This window comes from Artemia sp. Qi Xiang Cuo, chromosome 21 (genome assembly GCF_049724085.1).
Source record: "Artemia sp. Qi Xiang Cuo chromosome 21, ASM4972408v1, whole genome shotgun sequence".
Classification (NCBI taxonomy): Eukaryota; Metazoa; Arthropoda; class Branchiopoda; order Anostraca; family Artemiidae; genus Artemia; species Artemia sp. Qi Xiang Cuo.
The window spans coordinates 20585472-20604733 of record NC_142814.1 but is presented as its reverse complement, the minus strand read 5'-3'; the positions used below and the strand labels follow the sequence as shown (position 1 = coordinate 20604733).

Below are 19262 nucleotides of genomic sequence, written 5' to 3'. Positions count from 1 at the left end.
TATTTTCATAGAAATTGCCAGTTTTGTGTTATTCTGATCAATTAAAATTACGCATACATTGTACGTGCTGTCGTCTCATGGACGAAAATTGTGCATACCAGGCCGACACTCATAGTTACAAAAAGGACATACAACCCAGATTTTACAAACGTTCAGTATTACTTTTCCTTTTTAATTGGGTGTAAAATTGGTTTAGTAAACATAAATGTTTCATTCTGACTCATTACTATGGTAGGCGCCCCTATTAATTTTTCTCCCTCGTACACACTTCTAGTAATTTTTGTCCAACATTACTTTTTTATTGCTTCGGCCGACACGCACTAAGTTCATAAGCTACTATTTGAAGCAATAAAAAGGAAAAGAAAAGTTAGTATCCTAAATGTTCAAAAAACTGAAAAAAAATAAGAACAAACCGAGTGAAGACGCGATTAGTGGTAAGCACGTTTATGGTACTATTTAAAAGAATACGAGTAACTTACAAGAGTGGGAACTGCCGCTAGTATTGGCGAAGAAAACCTCAACACCATCTAACATTTGGTGCCACTTGGCATTTTTTTCAGTATTATTATAAGAATAACTAAATTAAATTGCATGCTTGGTTGAATTAGTGGATTAACACGTTTTTTTTTTTTTTTTTTTTTTTTTTTTTTTTTTTTTTTGCCGGCACTAGCACCCAGATTCCACTCTTATAAATTAACATTCGGTGCTACTAAACCAAGAAAACAAAAGGAAATTCAGGAAAAAAACAACTGAACGCTAAGAGATTTGTACTAATAATGAGCTAAATCAGCCTGAAATTTAGATTATGGTTGAAAATAAAGATAGCATAATTGGCAAACGAAAAAGCGAAATCTCAAACCTAAAAGTAAGAACACTCAGAAACAAGCACTCAAAATATCATTCGATTTCATTAAAATTGGCTCAGAGTCCACTGTTTACAACTTTAATGGTAGCTAGTAAATCAAACTGACAAGTATGTTGAATTCTCGAAATCAATGAAATGAAGAAACATAACTGCAATCCAGAAATTTAAAACAATAGTTTTTGTTCTATCAGTTGAATCTTAAATATCTTTTTCCTTTTTTTGCAATGCACCAGGCAATTTTTGACACAGCAAGCGTGGAAAGAGAGGGTGGGGGTCAAATTTCAAAACTAATTAAGAAATTAAATAATTGCGAAATTCTCTCACTACTGCTTTTCTAGCCAAGAGAAGTTTTTTGTCGGAACTCGCATTCAAAAAACGTATTTAAACTCAAATAGAAAACCGGACCATAGCACTATAGGGCATGGAATAGGAAATAATCAAAAACCAGCGTAGCAAGTCAAGCGCTCTTAAAGTGGTGTCTACCCCCGCCCTCAAACTCCTGGGCATTGAAGATAGAAATTCCAAAAACAACCAAAAAAATTTCTTTTTGACTATGATAAATTCAAAAAAGGTTTTAGTTTTTGAGCGAAGAGGTTTTTAGTTAAGTACTGTTTTGAGAAAGGAAAATTTTAGATTTAATTTGGCAGCATATACACTGCAATTGCTTTCTTTATGGACAGCAAATGTATTATTCGTAATATTTGCAACCGATCCATATAAAACAAAACAAAAATCTATTTGAAATCTTCTTAAGGTAGGAGGATTGAGAAAATACCACCTGACATCTTTTTGTATTTCAATTTATTAGTTTTTTAATTCAGAGTATGTTTCTACGTTACCGTTCAAATTTATAATCATAATCCAGAATCGGCAACGACTTGCAAGAAACTGATAAAATTTAACAGCTATGAAAGTATACAAAAAAATTGTTTTAAGTCTTAGAAATGCCACAAAAAAAAGTATGGATCATTCAACGAAAAAAGAGTAAATAAAACAATACGATAAAAATTAACGCTGAACAAATAAATTGAATAGTATAAGCAAAAAAAAACTTTGAAAACAATGGTAGAGGCACAAAATAAACGCATTACGTGGCAACACATTAAAACATTACGGGGGGAACAATCTTAGGAGAGGGAGTTCCTCTTACTCTCATTCCCTGTGTACCGGTTAAATGCAACGAATATATAACCATGGTAACTTCAGCACACACACAAAACATCTAAACCAAAAATCCGTAAGGATTATACCTCAGGGTTTTAACATCCTGAGGTCATTCAGCGTTCACCCGGGTCATTCAGCGTTTAACATCCTGACGCCAGAAACGTACTCAGGAATTTAGTTTGAGATTGGCTCAGAAGATATAAATACAATTTGATGTGTACTAACACCCCTCACCCTGTGTACGACCCGAGTTAACAAGTATATGTATTATATTGAATGTATTAATAAAAACAGAAATTCTGCAGCCACAACAAATAAATCCGCAAAAACTACTAAAGTACAGACAATTCTTTCATGAGCCAGGTAAAAAAGGGATATATACAAATGGTGAAACGAATAACAAATGTAAGCTCTTTCCAGTAGGAATATTACCTTTAGAGATATGCACAAGCAGGCACGTACACAAGGGGAAGGGGGTCTTCAGATATTACCCCCTCCTCACTGAAACCACAAGATTTTGAACGGTTTCTCTGATCTTTTGCATTATTTTTCAATTGTTTTGCCTACTTTGAATCTGTTTTTAGCTTTCTTATAAAACTATGGACGTCAGATAAGCACTTTAGTTAGGAGTCCGTCGATATTACTTCTCAAACAAGCGCTTAGTTTACTTCCATCATGAGTGACAAACCAGCATATGAACAAAAAAATGGTATCCTGCAAGCGCGGATCCAGGATTTTTTTTTTTTTTGGGGGGGGGGGGGGTACTAATTTTCGACTAATTGTACTGATTTTTACCTAAGTTTTACTAATTTTCAACTTATTTTCGACTCGGTCAAAAATTTCGGGGGGGGGAGGGGTTCAAACCGGGTAATCCCCCCCTCCCTGAATACGGCCTTGGTATCCTGAATGTATGTTTGCATTATAAATTCTTTGTCTCTCCATATCGCGGTCGTCACTTTTTCTATTGGCCACAAGTATGGGTTGTACTGACCACAAGTATTAGCCACAAGTTTCAGACATCGACACTTACTTTATCGACTTAAGTGATACAGAAACTTTTATTTTACAGATATTCTCTAGATTTTAATATTTGAGAGGAAAGCTGAAACTATCTGAAATTTAGCAGTTTTTATAACCCTTACCTTTGGTTCACGTTGATGGAATTTTTTTAACGCAAAACGGCTCACAGATAACGGATGCAGGAAAATCACAAAGTGTTCACACAGAAACGGTTCACTGCAGCCGTTGAAACGCATTATGAGATATTTAAAAGCATATACTTAGGAATAGGCTAAATCAAGTTCTAGAAGACAAGAAAAATATCCAAAGGATTAACCTGAATCAGCCTTGGCTAGCTATGCCTAATGAAAAATATAATTCTTATCTTCTAGGCTAATTTCCCTCAAAATACCCCCCCCCCCAGGCCTCAAGTATTAAATCTTGTATTAAAGAAACATGACCCTCATGTTTTTTGTCAAAAATTAATGGAAAACTTCTGATAAACATGGTTACTTTCTCAGGTACTTGCAATCTATGGTTCTATATAACGTTCAATTCAGAATAACGGATGCGCTTTTCAACGACTCAGTAGAAATATTTCAACGCAGTTGCCGAACCGTTATGACGCATAAAATGGCAGCAAAAAATGGAGGAAATTTCACGGGACACGCAAAAACGGCCGTTTTGCGCGAAATCACACCAGTGGGAATCCAAGGTTAAGTTTTAGAAAATGTCCTTTCTAGAGTAGGAATCTCCTCTCTTAAGAGAATGTGACCTATAGATATCTACCAGAACTCGGCACACTGTTAAATTATACCAAAATTCAGAAACAAAGGTTGATTTTCGTGTTATGCTGATCTCCAACTGACTGAAGGAGGTTTCTCTAAAATTCAGCTTAATTTTACTAACATTATTTCAAATTTAATCGAAACATGCCTAATTAAGTTTCGGGACTTGTCACCTGTAGCATATTTCTTAGCTTACCCAAATATATTCCAACAGTTTCGGGAAGCATTCGAAAATTAACGACAATACCCCTCATAATAAAAGAAAAAAATCACAATAAATTGGTAATGATTAAGACAGAGAAGGTACAAATACAAATTTTTCTAATCTATAAAAAAGATTTTTATTGGCAGATGCTTTTTCTTTATTTAGGTTTTACCATTCGAAGCGCCTTGAAAAGTTGAATATTTTGAACCTTTCAGTTATATTTTGCACAAATTGTCACATACACAAATTATTTAAGCGACGACCATAATATATTTTGAAGTAAACATAGAATAGCTTTAATTCAACTTTAGAACTTGAAATTCTGACGTAGACTTTGGACACTTAAAAACGAAGTTTTTCGCTACAAATACGTTTAAATCCTTCCATATGACAACGATGATATAGAGACAACAATAATAGCTATATATATACGTAATAAAAAAAAACTAAAATTTGCTACCGAACGTATCTACCCCATTGCAATTTAAAACAAATTAAAATAATTAAAAAATAAAAATAAACTTAAAACATCACGAATCCATAACAGGAGCCTCCAAGACCTCCATTAAAAACTGATCAATATTAGTTTGGGAAGACATATGGAAGAAAAACAGGTAATCTAAACACTTCAGACCAACAGATCTGAGTGACGGTAATCGAATAAGAAGTTTTGCAAATCGGCCAGGTTCTTCAGGGTGTGAGTTTCGACAGTACTCCTCCAGAGCTATGTAAATCTGCTCCCGAACTTTTTCCACCTTTTCAATGGCTTTCAGTCCTTTGGTATCTACAAGATGATAAATTATTTTTAAAATAAAAAACTGATTAATTTTAAATAATTTAATGTTATTTAAGTTCATTAATCAATATTAAAAGTAAGCTTTAAAAATTACAATTATTTTTAAAACGGCTGTGAAAATAACGCACACTGACATTTGAATTTTCCGGTTTCAGTGCAGACGATTGTAGTAGATCTTTAGCGAAATTTCACCGAGATCCATTTCCAAAAACGTATTTCTAGAGGGGTAGAGGACAAAAAAAAGCCATCAAGATAAACAACTCATAAGGGACTAGAATATGCTTGAATTAAGGAAAAATTCACTATTTGATTTATTTTTGTAAGATTTAAGTATTTTTATAGGACATAGGCAAAGTTATTAACCTTCAGTTATAGTTTTTTTTAAGTAGGTTGCGACATCTTTGTCAACCCAAGTGACCAGATCCGACTACAGCACTATTCTAGTGCATTTTCCAATTATAAACCTATGTTTGGATTAAGACTATAAACAATGGAGACTGAAATACATTGCGATATCTTTTGTTCATCTTTCGGAGATGTTTCTTCCCTACATAGGCGTCTGTATAAACCACAAGTCCAAGGCCGTATCAAGAGGGGTTGGGTTCAAAGTATGATTTCCCCCCCCCCTGAAATGTTGTCCAACTCGTGAAAACGCGACAAAAAAATGTTTGATACATTTAAGGTTTTTTTTTAAACCCCACCACCCCCGAAAAATACCCCCCCTCCCACCGAACAAAATCCTGAATACGCCCTTGATAAAGTCACAGCCTCACACAGATCGGCAACCTCATAGTCGGGAATTTTGTAAACCATATTATTAAAAATTTACTAACAGTATCTCCTTCAGTTAATAGTGAGTATGTTTTATGTTTTTGGGGCTTCTCAAGCCTAGTGGGATTTTCTTGATATTTCAGCTAAGCACTCAAAAGACTCAGTGTTGAACTAGAATAGGGGGGGGGGGCAACGATCTCATTTCAATTGCGTTCCTCAGATGACCACTTAAGGCAAATAGCTAGTGGTTTGGTGCCTAATGTTATTGGGTTATGTGAAGAATTTCTGGATCCCAGCAATTAAATGCTGTTTCAGGATGGAACTCTTGAGCCGATGGGGGATGACCGAAGGTGGTATTGCCGTGTAATTATCCAGAAACTTTCGGTATTCCTTTAATCTAAGCAGTAAAGTCAGTTTATGCGCTTCAATGTCCTCTTTCATGGAAGACAGTGCAGAGTGCGAGAATCAATGGAAAACGAATTTATCTTTCAAATCTAGACGGCCCAAGCCATGTTCACTTTATACAAAGAATTTGGATTCTCCTTCCAAGACCAAAGCACAAGGATCAATATCATGGTTTTCCCTATGTAGGCGAGCTACGAAATGCGAATAGAGTGCAAAAATGCGAATTAGAGTGCAAAAGTTACATATTACTACTCCTGCTAACAACTCACCGCAGCACAAAGACGCCTGAGGCCAACACAGCTACGCACACTCCTTCATCTTCATTCAAAGCCTCCCTCTTTACACCCTCCCAAGAAGTTCCATTTCCTTTAAATCTTTGTTTACGCACCCTCCCATCCCATTAGGGGACAATCTGTCCCTGATATTAAACCCGAAGAACAGGCCAGAACAAATGCCTAATGACGAAATACTTACCCGGATTCATCAAAACAATAGCTCTGAGGCATCCCAGCTCAACAAGGTCAAGTCTCATTTCTCTGAACTTAGCTACAAGTTCGCCAAGTATTCTTTCATAGATATTTTCGAAGCCAACTGAATGTGCAGATCTTCTATCGATAACAAGACCTGTGGCCAGAACGATTCCATCATTTAAAACAACAGATCGGTGAGATATTCCTGCTATTAATAGCTCATTCCAGCCTGAAAATAACAAATTCATTATACCATATGTTTTCAATGCTAAAACACAGTAAATGTGAATATTCAGCTTATACGTTTACAAAGACAAACAAAAGTAAGAAAGAGGACATATTTCGTTGCGTAAAGAAAAACAAAATGAAAAAGCGAAAATATTTCATGTGTGTGGGGCTAAACGGTGGTAGACCTACGTGATCCACGAGCGCCACTTTTAGTTAGAAGAATTGGAATTTCACAATTTTTGAACATTAAAACAGCATTGTCTGGTTGAAATAATTATTGGCCTGAAAAATACACAAATACGTGACCTTTCGGTACCGTCAGTCGACCCTCGATGGCTCGCAATCCTTGATATTCCAAATTATTTCCAATTCCCTTGGAAAAACCTGTCTACGTCAAAGAAAAAACCACGCATAACTTGAAATAATGTTGCGGTTATATTTTACCTCTGTAAGTCGAGGTGACCCGAAAATTACTTCTATAACTCGAAATTCAGTAGATAAGCCATTATTTAATTTTCGCTTTACCTCCACAAGTTAAGTTTACCTCTGTGTCTTGAAGTTTTTTCAATGGACCTCTGTTAGTTGAAACCCCGGTATGCAGGTTGCAACGTTTAAACTTTGATGTGTATTAATTGTATTTAACATATTTTAGAATCAGATTCTGTTAATGTTCAGGTGTCTATCTCGTAGCAAACTAAATTTATAATTGATATTTGAAAGCTAAGTCTTGACATTTGAAAGTCAAGCCTTGATATGTCAAGTCTATAACACAATAATAACGTTATTCTTAACTTTGTAGTGGCAGTAAGGATTAATAGCGATTTTATACCTCTTCAACTAGAATTTTCCTTTGGCTTACCTCTATAACTCGTTACCTTTTTAAGTCGAGTTTTATGTAGAATTACCTCTATAACTCGAACTATGCATAATTTAAACTATATAAAACTGGAAGAAAAATCGTCGTCCCATAAATTTCGAGCTAGCAAGAGTTGAGTGCATAGTCAATATATCGACGGTCAATAGAGCATTTTTTCTGTATTTCAAATCTGCATTTGCTGTCCTTTTTTTTCTTGCAATGCGCATCGGTTAATATTGCAAATTTCTGAGAGGGAAATCTCAAAGGCAGTTTTTACAGACAGTGTTTAAAAGATGCCCGAAAATACTTCATCGCCTGGGTTCTAATTTTGGCAGCATAAAATTATAAAGAGGACATTTTTATTCGAAATTTTTTTAACAATCTCTACTTTAGCCAACTTAGCTAGCTCGGGTGCGATGTTAATGCTAGCAACGGACAATCTGAATGGCACGTGGATTTCACAATGATGAGTGTTAAGTAACAGAAGATGTAATTGCCGAATGTCCATAACTCTCAGCCAATCACAAATCTTCAGCTCTGAAATCTGTTGAATCTGGCGTTACATAATAGATACTAGAAGCTAGGCGAGTATTTCTCATTATTCTACTGTCAGTTGATTTCATTGAATGTGAAAAATTCAAATTCATTTAATTCAAAAACAAGACATAGCTCTCGTGGGCAAAGCCCAAATATGATGTCTCTTAGTCATAAATAGCAAAGTAAAGTTTTCTGATAAAACTTCGTCAGGATAAATAAACTAAAGGACAAAAACAATGATTGAGAATAAAATTGTCTGATAAAACTTCGTCAGGAAAAAATAAACTAAACAATAAACACACTAGAGATCATTGTAATACTTCACAAAGCTTGGCACAAAGCTTTTACTGTAGCGTATGGTGTTACAGTGGACTGGGGTTAGTTTTGGAACCTTCTCAGCCACTTCCCTGGGGGGACGAGATCTTATAGGGATAAGAGGTTGGGGAAGGAAATATCGGTAGATGGGTTGTTGGAGGAGCAAAATCTCTGGCATAATTTTTCTCGGCGGGAAGAAAGGGATTCAAATTTAAATTCCTTGAGATAAAAGGATAAGGTAGAGGGGAACGGCTATAAATGATTTGCAGGGATCTCTCCTGAACTAGTTCTAATTTATCAGTTTCATCCTGGGTAAGGGCAAAGTGCCAAACCGGACAAGCATATACAACTAAGGGGCAGATGAAAGAGCAAAATATTAGTTTCAGCTTGTCCTTAGGAACGCGACATTTTTCATTGTTTTTAGTATTTGGATTGCGCCGTTAGCTTTTTTTACAATTGTCTTTGTATTCTCCCGCCATGAGAGGTCAGAAGAAATCACCACACCAAGTAAAGTTATTTTATGAATTATTAGCTCGGAAGCGATAGGAGGTTCGAAAGACGGTTGAGTATTCCGAAGAAAAGAAAATGTTGTGACCGAGCATTTGTCTTTATTCACGACCATGTTTTGTGCAGCCGCCTCTAAGGTAACTTGGTCGATGAAACCAGCAGCATTGCTCTTCGAATCCTCAGATACGACTTCCGTTAAGGACAAGTCATCAACGTATTTCCATCTGTCCCCCAGCTCAGCAGCAATTTCATTTATCATGAGGAGGAAGCCCAGCAGCCGGATCACAGTTCCTTGTGGAATTCTAAGAAAAACTGGCAGAGAAGTGGAAAATTGGTCTTTATACTTTACAGTTTGCTCTCTATTTGTTAAGAAGCTCTTGATGATTTTAATAATAAAGCTGGGTATATTTTTTGCCGCCATTTTATGTCTCACTGCTAGAATATCAAGTTAGAACTTTAAAAAATAATTAGTTGTTTTTCTTTTTCTGGAAAGAGGGAAAGGAAATCAGACTTATGAGTCTTAGGAAAGGAAGAAAAATATTGTTTCTCCAGTCCTTACAAAAGGGTATATATTACGGTTATATTTTCTGTTCTTTCAGACAGGCTTATTTTATTATTTTAAAAAATATTATTTATTTGACTATTATATTGTTATTTTATTTATTACTACACTATTATATTTTTCTTCGATAGGCTCTTTAGCTCGAATGTTCAAACGAAATGTTTCTAACTTCTTCTAAATTTTCAAAGAATTTTCCCAGGACAGTAATAACAAACACTTATGTTTAGTAAAAAAAATTCACAAAATCTAAAATTGGTTTTCGTACTCTTCAATGGGAATTTTTAATTACGTAAGTCACAATTAAAAAGCGGTTACAGTTAAAGCTTGAATACAGTGATAATAGACATTCGATAAATTGTAATTTGCAATTGACGTTGACACTTCAAGAAGAAAAATGGATTTGTTTTAAAATTCAACACTTAAAAAAATCCTCTAAAGAAGAATCTAAAAAAACTCCTCTAAAGAGAGAAATCTTACAAAAGGAAATAATTTTTGGCTTTCAGTTAGTTTCATTAGGAAACTAACTGAAAGTTAGAAAAACTAACTTTTTCTATTTATTTTCATTAGAAAATAAATAGAAATCGAGATGAATAGCATTTAAAAACATGACAAATTGCACTTGAAAGAAAATGTTTATGTTCAAAACAACTTTTAAAAAACTAGTAATTTTCCAAACAGAAATAGCCCAGTTAGTTTACAATCCTAACATTTGGGTTCTAGCGATATTGCCTTCTTCTAAAAAAAAGATGGCGGAAACAAAGCTTGTCGAAGAGACAATTGGAAATCCTGAACATATACTGACAAACATCCGAATTGAGCAGATGTTAACTTCAATTCGATGTAATCTGCGATGTAATTCCAATACAGCTATAACATAAGCACATGGCATTGGATCCTCTGCGGATGAAAATGTCATCTCAATGAATTGTTTGTACACCATGTCATTGGTGCCAGTTTGTACTTATTTCTCAAACTTATGTCGATAAAAGTCTGATTTGGGTGACAGAATTTTTCAAACTATATACAACAAAAACAAACAAGTGCGAAGCAGTATATTTGCTAGGTTAACTATGAAAGGTTTCGTCGCCTAGTAAGAGTTCTACCAACATAATTTCGGAAAATTAGACGTATGTTGAAAACTTTACATAAACACTTTATACTCAACACCTTGACATAGAGCATCCGATTTTTTCGTCTTCGGAACTAAAGTTGTTTTTTTTTCTTTTTTTTACTATTGCAACGACATAGGATTTCACGAGGTTCCCTCAAAATCCTACTGAATTTTCATTCTCAAGGGTTAATGGCATAAAAGAAAGCTTACCACTTTTAAGCAGAAGGACTTGATCTTCAATAGACAAATCAGAAAAATGAGGAATATGTTTGGCCCAGTCAACCAGGAGATATAATTGTTTATCAGATGTTTGAACCAAATCAGTGTTGCCATTCTAAAAGGAAAAGAAAATTGTATCGACACATGGAAGGAACAAAATGCAAGCTAGGAGAAATTAGATATAAACCTCATCATGGTTTTATAAACAAAACTCAAACAGAAATAGCAGGATTTCATTTTTTAAACTGGACAAGACTTAAGATTTAATCCTTACCAAAAATGTTAAGGATTAGTTACTAAGCATGATTTTCCTTTTTTCGGGAGGGAGGGGGGATAATTTTTTGTCCCTGTCCCCTTTTTAGTGTATCGGCTAGAGCTAGGTCTAACCCGCTTCCCCCCTTTCATTTTGTTTCTTCCCTGTGTTATTTGTATAATACACTACACTAATTTGTTCTTACTTAATCAATTCGATTTTAAAAGAGTTTTGGACTATATTTAAAACATGAAGGTTAAAATAGGAGACAGGCATGAAAATTTACAGAAATTAGGTTCGAACCTAAATAGCATGGGAGAGGAGTACAGGGAAGATTTCACGATTTTTAAGAACTCTGCCTTAATTTCCCAGACCTGGGGAATAATTGACCTGATGTTTGCGGTATTTTTTAAAGTTGTTCCACCCACTTATGTAAGATCCTCTCGATCCATATTCCCCAAATCTTATATTGTTTTTGTTCTTAAAAATGGAATTGAAAGGACTTGATGAGGGGAAAAAAGGTGCCCAAATACTTATTGCGAAAAAATGCTTCCATTGCTCTTCAATTGTATGTGCAAATTAATAGCTCAATATTAAAATGCATTTGTCACGGCTTAGTTATTATGACCACATGGCACTACTGCTCCATTCATACCCCCAGGAATAGAGTTTCATATACTTGCACATTTTAAAAACATTTTCGCATGTTGACCAATAGGTCTGCGTAACGCACGTACCAATCTCCCGATTCACTGTCTTCGGCCGGGGTACAATTCGTGGCTAGGACCAAATCACCCGGCCCTCCCTGTGTTTTATCCCCATGTTTCTCCAACCACCATTTTGAGCTGGGTCGACTCTGACTGAGCTTACAGAGCCAAACCGCTAACTCCCGTTCAAACCAAATGAACAGCTACATCAGGACTCAAACTCCTGTCCATACGGACAAAGGATTTAATAATAATAATTTATTTATAGCCCACTGCACAAACAATGTAATAAAAAGTGGAGTAAAGAGAAAAAAGAAGAAAATAAACACACACAGCACTTAAAGTAAAATAAACGAATAAAAAGAACATTTAGTTAAACAAACGAATAATAATAATATATTTCTTACCACTAACAAACAGAAAAAAAGTGAAGTACCAGGAAAGAAAACAAAAACTACAAATAAACAAAAAATACACAAAAAAGAAACAACAAATTAGCTAAACAGGCGGATAAGACGATGGTTAGGACCAAGACGGATTGGTGCATCATCAATTAATTTCGAATTTAATTTTTCAACTGAAAGAACAATATCTGTTGCCTGATACTGACTCATTAACTTCATGTTCTGGAATGATCGCAGTAAATACAGAAAAAACTTGCAACAGCGATAGTAATCAGTCTTGGCCCTTTTTACGTCACCTTTATTCAGAAGCATATACACAACAGAGTAATATAACACGGAATGGTCGCAGAAATTTGAGCACAGCTTTGTTAGCGCTTGTCGCCGGAAATGTCCACGATTTCCAACAATTTTAGAATATCCCAGTTTAAGCTTATTCTTAAAATTCACGAATTATCTGAAACCGAAAAGAACTTAGTAAATTGCAGACAGAGATCCCGAGCCATCGAAAAGAGGTGACTTGAGGTATAGAAAAAGGGATGCAATCCAAAGGATGAGACGAACTGATCCCATTAAAAATAAGATATTCATATTTATCAACATTAAGGAATAACCCAATACTTGCAACGGCGACGGATCGGACAGAACGCGCTAAACCAAACTCAGTTCGGCTAATAAGAAGCAAATCGTCAGCATAAGCTAAGTATGATACGTCTGTGAATCCCGTAAGGCAAGAACTACGTATACCAGACAAAACATGTTCAGGCAATAAAGATATGGGGAAAGAGAACTCCTCCCTGCCTAACTCCACACTTAACTGGTATATGTCCGAAGAAATCCCCACTTCCTGACTTTAATCTTAGATATGATTTTGAATACCAAAACTTTAGAACAAGAATCACAGAAGCATTCACACCGAGTTGACTAAGAGCATAGAAAGCTTGGGCATGGCAAATACTATCGAATGCTTTAGATATATCAAGGGTACAAAAATGAAGACTATAACTATTTCGAGTGGCTTCCTTAATAAGCTGCGCTAAAACGCGGTGAGCATGTTGACAACTCAAACCTGACCTGAATCCAAATTGGTTAGCCTCATAATTTGCAAATTCACCAATGTGTGGAAGCAATACATACTCAAATAATTTACTTAGAGTACAGGCGACAGTAATCGGCATATACGAATTACATGAATGTAGATCCTTTCCTTTTTTTAGTATAGAAGTAACGCTGCTACATAAAAATGAATCAGGGACAATAGACCTAGAAAGGCACATTTGAAATAACAACTGGAGATGCGATACAAGTTCAGTGGAACGCGGATCAAGATGAGCCGCACAAATACTATCAAGGTCACAAACCTTTGACTTCAACCGTCGAAGAGATTTATCAATATTAGATTTTTCAACAGGAATAATATGTCTTTGGCTCACCCTATTAGGAAGAACCTTTGCCAGTAAAGCAGAAAAACGGCCATGAACAGCATAATCAATCCCGGAAAAGAAGCATGTATAGTGATTCACGACAATCTTGGAATAATATCACCGGAGAAAGAATCTTCGAGTTTTGACGCATTCAGCACACTTTTCCACTGTTTACCATTAGACGGGAATTCAGCAACCGCAAACCGAACTGCACGAAGATGACGCTTATAAGCCGGTTTTGTTTTCTGCTTGATACTAAAAACTTGCCCACTAGAAGGTCTATCACAAGCAATCCACAACTTTAACCAAAACTTGGCTTGGTTCTTAACTTTCTTAAGTTCCGGATCACAGTTCCAAAAAGTCTTGCGGATGTTAAGTCGCACGCGAATAAACGGAACAGCTATCGCTTCAGCTTGTTTAATTGAAGAGATGATGTTTCTATAATAAGCATTTAGCTGACCACGGACATCATTGACAAAATAACTGGCACCAAGAAGATGAAAAGACACAGATATACTGGATAGCAGCAAAGCGAGAGTCGAAAGATAGAGTGACCAATTTGCATTACCCCAATCACGTTTGCAAGTCCATTTTTGAGGCTTAGGAGGAGCACTGAAGCTAATTGTAGAGCTAATAAATAGATCAAAAATAAGAGGTAGGTGGTCATAGTCTCCCTCCTCATCGTCGACATGAACATCAGAGGAATGAAGAAGGGGCGAACACACACAATGGCCTAAATCAGAAACTGCACCAATATTGTGGATATATGAGAAGCTGCAATCTTTATTTATAATCCTATGTGCAGCTGGTAGAGCATTTAGCAGGGTATCAGAACGACAGGATGGTAAGTGAATGTTGCAATTCAGATCACCAACAAGTAGCCATGAGTAGCCAAGAGATTTGATGCCATTAATTAGACCTTGTAGCTTATCACAAGACTTGGCAAAGCTCGAGAACGACTGTACCGACTTTTTATCATGCGGCAGGTAAGCATTTATTAGGACATTGTCACCAAGTCTTACAGCTAGAAAGGGCTCAGATGAGTGGTGGCACAGCGCGGATAAATCTGCAAGAGTCCGTCTGATATAACACGCGAAACCACCAGAAGGCCTACCCCGAGTCCGTCTAGCGTTGGTACTAACGACAATGTGATCACGATTCCTTCGCAAAAAGTTCACGCTACAGGCAGGACGCAAATGTTCCTGCAGGAAAAGGACATCAAGATGGCTTAACTTTTCTTCCAGGCTTGGCACTTTACCTTTAGTCCCGTTAATGTTAAACGAACACACAGAGATTTTGCGACAGTTCATTTATGAAGGCACCCAGTAACGTTCTTAACAAGAGCTTGAAGACGGGGACAGCGAAAACTAAATGCCACACGATCACCTCCACAATTTGAACATTTTATGGGATTTGTACAAGGGGTTTCCTTGCAGTACTCATGAGGACCGGAGCATCTGGAACATTTATGAGAGGTACTGGGACAGTTAGCTATTAGATGTTCAGGAGACTGGCATTTTCTACAGCATCTTGGGATTTTCTTAAATTCATAGACACGGATCAGTTCATATTCAACTTTCAGTTCCAATCTACGAGTCGAAATAAGAGATCCTTGATCACTAAAAGCAATCTTGAAATACAGTGAATTGCCAATCCGGGTGGCTTCAATAACCCCAGAACGGTTCTTGAACAGAGATAAATCAAACGAATCGCCAATCCCTTTCGCGATTCCGTACAACTTCTTTTCCACAACCTTAACATCCGATCCGCGCAAGACCAAAAGGGCTGAATCGGAAAAGCCACGACACTGTCAATATTCACTATTATTCTGTCCCCCAAGGCGCGAATATTCTCAAAACATTCATGTCCGTTAATTTTATGAATCACAGCTTTTCGTTTCGACGGATTGTCAAGATCACGCGGTGTCTTCGTGATAACGATTGTCGCTTTATTCGTTTCAACTGGAATAGGAGCACCATCGTCCCTTGGTAACCCATGGAAATGTAGGTCATAAGCAGTCACCTTGTCTTTAATTTGCAGCAAAGTCTATTGAAGGGTATTCATTTTTGCCGTGGGCCTAGAATAGACTACTGTAGGTAAAGATGGAACCTCTGTGGGGGAACGTATCATAAAAACGAGCAGGATAGGATTAGACCCAGTTTTCATTCTCTGAATCAGTTCTAGCATGTCCTTCAGGTGATTAATTGGAGCATTTGGTCCAGTACGTTTAGGACAAGCCTCCGAAATCAACAGCTTTTCCCACAGCAATTTCTTCCCTTTCGCAATGTCGGTCAGCTCAAAAAAGTCTACAGCTGATTTCAAAATAACTGCATCTTCTGCTCCTGTCTCCAAATTATAGTGAAGAAAGTTCAGAACAGGGGAATACACTAAACAGTCCGATGGTCCAAAATCAAAGTCCATTTTCCGTACAAATTTGTTAATCCAAAAGAGTAATAAGTTTATCCGTAAAACAAAGCGTCTACTAACGTCTAATTTCTTGCTAAAAACTAGTCAGACAAGTTTCACACAATACCGCTATAAGCGACCTTCATTTGTTGACTGATTATAAAATAAGTTCATTTAAAATCCAGAGAAGTTATTCGTTGTTCACTGAATGAATTATTTTTTTTTTAAGTCTAGCGAGCTTACCTCTCGGCTAGTACGACTCAGTTCATATACAATTGTTGGAAATAACTAAATTTAAAAAGGCGATTTTTGAGAAAGACTTTCCGGAGATTACAGCAATACTTATTCAAGTGCTATTCTTGCTCATGATCTACTGAAGTCTTTAAAATTTGAAGGACGGTCTTTAAAATTTGTAATAAACACATATACTAACTGGTTCAAACACACAAGAGCTTTTTGGGGGGGAGGGAAAAAGCATCAAAAACATCTAAAATAGGTGAATTCTAGGCAAAACCTAAGAAATCATGAGGCCCACAAATCTCAAGTAAAGAAGGGGGGGACATTATAGTACATACTTCCTGTGGAATGGAGCCAGGCAAGGATGCTCGGTTGGAGAGCCCGTGAGCCAGTGCTCTTTTGTACCAGAACTCACGACTTTTTACAATCTAACCACAATCTGTTGTATTTTCCATTCAATTCGACTTTATCCGAAAGGAAATTTTTCTTTATTTCCTTTTTTTACGAATTAGCACCTCCTCCTCAAAAATCAAATCCTGTGTAGAGGCCTAGGGCAACTCACTTCCTTCACTACGAAACGTGTTTGGCTCCAAATAGTCATGCTTTACGAAAAATTAGAGCTCATCGAGCCTTTTATCATCTAACTAGCTTCAACAATTCTAAAAAAGGTTTTTGTTTTCGTTTTTGTCTAATACACTAAGGCTGCCATCTACAGAAGATTTACCTCTGGGAATAATTTTGAGAGTAGATTCTTGGAAACAATGGTTTGTATTTTTATTGTATTCAAAATTTAAAAAAAAACAGAAGATAGATTAGCCATGTATCGAATAGTTAGGGAATAACAACTGGGGCAAATTTTTATTTCAATAACAGAAAAACCGACATATTTCCTGTGTATATTCTGCATAAAAGTTTACCATAGATTAAAAGAATTAGTTGCTGTAAAATCAAAACATTTCAACGTCAAAAAAATTATCTTAATTCATGTTATATTTGGTTAGACTGGGCTAGGCTAGCTTCAACAAAATTATACAAGTGGTTTTAGTTCTGTTTTTGACTTTATTTCAACAGCCAGGTTAGCGATACATCAATTCCTCAACAACATTCAACCAGCAATGTCAAATACACGATATCAATAATTAAATAATTAGGTGTTACGGTGGCAACTTTCTAGACAGTTCCAATTAAGTTTCAATGTACCCAGCACTCATTTGACTTCAAGCATTTTGTCTCAGAACGAAAGTAATAACAGAGACATTATATATATTTATTTTTACTCGATCTTCTACTCAATTTCATTGTTTTTACATTACTTATACTTAAACAACCAAGTATCTTGGGGCTTTAACTGTTTTAACTGCTGTTACCCATGAACCATATGATAGAGTTGTTGACTTTTGATTTGGGACAGCCTAGAACAGCTTAGCAAATACTCTTGTAACGTGTCAATTCCCCCTCCATTAAACAAAAGATAGGGTGTGCCATACAAAAATCAAACCTCAAAAGCAATTAATTGATCTTCTCTCCCTTCGCCTCGCTGTTCAGCCTCAATAATCCGATCAATAGGGACATCATATTGGTTGCCACTTGTTGATTCCACCTCATTGTCACCAATTCTATCGGCCCGATTTCTTTGCCTTTCCTCCTAAATTGTAAAATTACGCAATTAAAGCTGGAAATCACATATAATATTTTTTTCACAGACACAGAGTAAATACTTTTGGAATATTTTACTTTATAGCGAGCTTCAGATTTCGATGATTCACCATTGACAATTCCAACAAACAAGATTCAGGACTCCGATTCCAGAAATAACTGAACTTTTTGCAAAAAGAAACGAACTAAAGAGCATCTAGGCACGTACACATGAGTTTTTTCGGCGGATGGAGGGTAATTTCAAAAAGGCCGAGAATAGGCAAATTATAGAGAATTATATTAGAAGACATTGAAAAAATCAATAAACCTTGTAATTTTGAGGGAGAAGGCAAAGACGTGCGAGCGTGCTAAAACTATTATTCTCAAAAAAACTAGATGTTATAAAATTGTTTTTTCCCTTCTAAATACTTTTCCCAAAATATCTATAATATATAAAAACAAGTAATTATCCTAGTCAGGGCGTTATGTTGTTCATTCTTTCATTGAACTGTTGCGCCACATGCTAACCATTTTAAAAAGAGCTTTTATTCTGGAAAAAAAACTGAGAACGAAATAAAAGAAGATTTTCAGATCAGTTGTGTTTATCATACGTAAAAAATAACGAACAGACATTTCACAGAAATTTTGCTCACAGAAAAGGAAAAACCACTGAAAGAACCAAACAAAAAGACCAGATTGAATGCTAAAAATAAACAGTCCAAAATAAATGAAAACTATTACAAAGGGATAGCAATCAATAGTTTCAATAACATGAGAGAGAAATTCATTTAATTTAATTTTAATTAAAATTCTTTAATTTAATTAAAGACCAATATTCACAAAAAAATCATATCAAACAGACCTACCACGTGAAAATGTATAGAGATTTGTTTGTGGCATGACTCAATATTTTACTCACTTACTACAAATATATTAGAAAAAAAAAATGCAATTTTATAAATAAATAAAAAATAAAACTCGTGGGAACCGTGAACCATAACCTACAGAAGAACCAATACCTAACAACAGAATATTACGAACGAATCAGTAGTTTTGCAGAAAATTACGAAAGAAATCTCTTACAGATCTCTATATTGCAAACAGAGGAGGTGAATGCTCAGCTTATGAATTTCTTTCCTTTGACTAGGACCTTGTTAAGCTCTAAAAAACGTCTATATGTCCATAAAAAATCACCAAATAATGTCGCAACACAAGCACGTCATCGTGGTATATTCGCTATCTTACCGAGTAGTGGTAAAACATTTAAGAGTTGCATAAGGTTAGCCCCTTATCTTATGGTAAGCTTATATCAAAATACTCTGTTTTAAATAAGCAATTAAACACCACGGAATGTTAAAAACTTGTAAGCCTTGAATGGAGCTGCAACAACTCAGAAAATGA

General features: G+C 35.9%; 1 protein-coding gene across 4 annotated transcripts in view; it reads right to left on the bottom strand.

The window, feature by feature from the left end:
* Positions 1-491: 491 nt before the first annotated feature.
* The window catches only part of usp (retinoid X receptor ultraspiracle), a 78590-nt gene continuing 59819 nt past the window's right edge, over positions 492-19262 (bottom strand). For all 4 annotated transcript variants that reach the window (XM_089107112.1, XM_089107114.1, XM_089107113.1 and 1 more), the window contains 4 exons: positions 17725-17871; positions 10790-10913; positions 6468-6692; positions 492-4805 (listed from right to left, as the gene is read on the bottom strand). In XM_089107112.1, coding sequence (XP_088963238.1) covers positions 4552-4805; positions 6468-6692; positions 10790-10913; positions 17725-17871 — 750 coding nt within the window. In that variant the 3' untranslated portion in view covers positions 492-4551. The remainder of the gene's footprint in view (positions 4806-6467; positions 6693-10789; positions 10914-17724; positions 17872-19262) is intronic.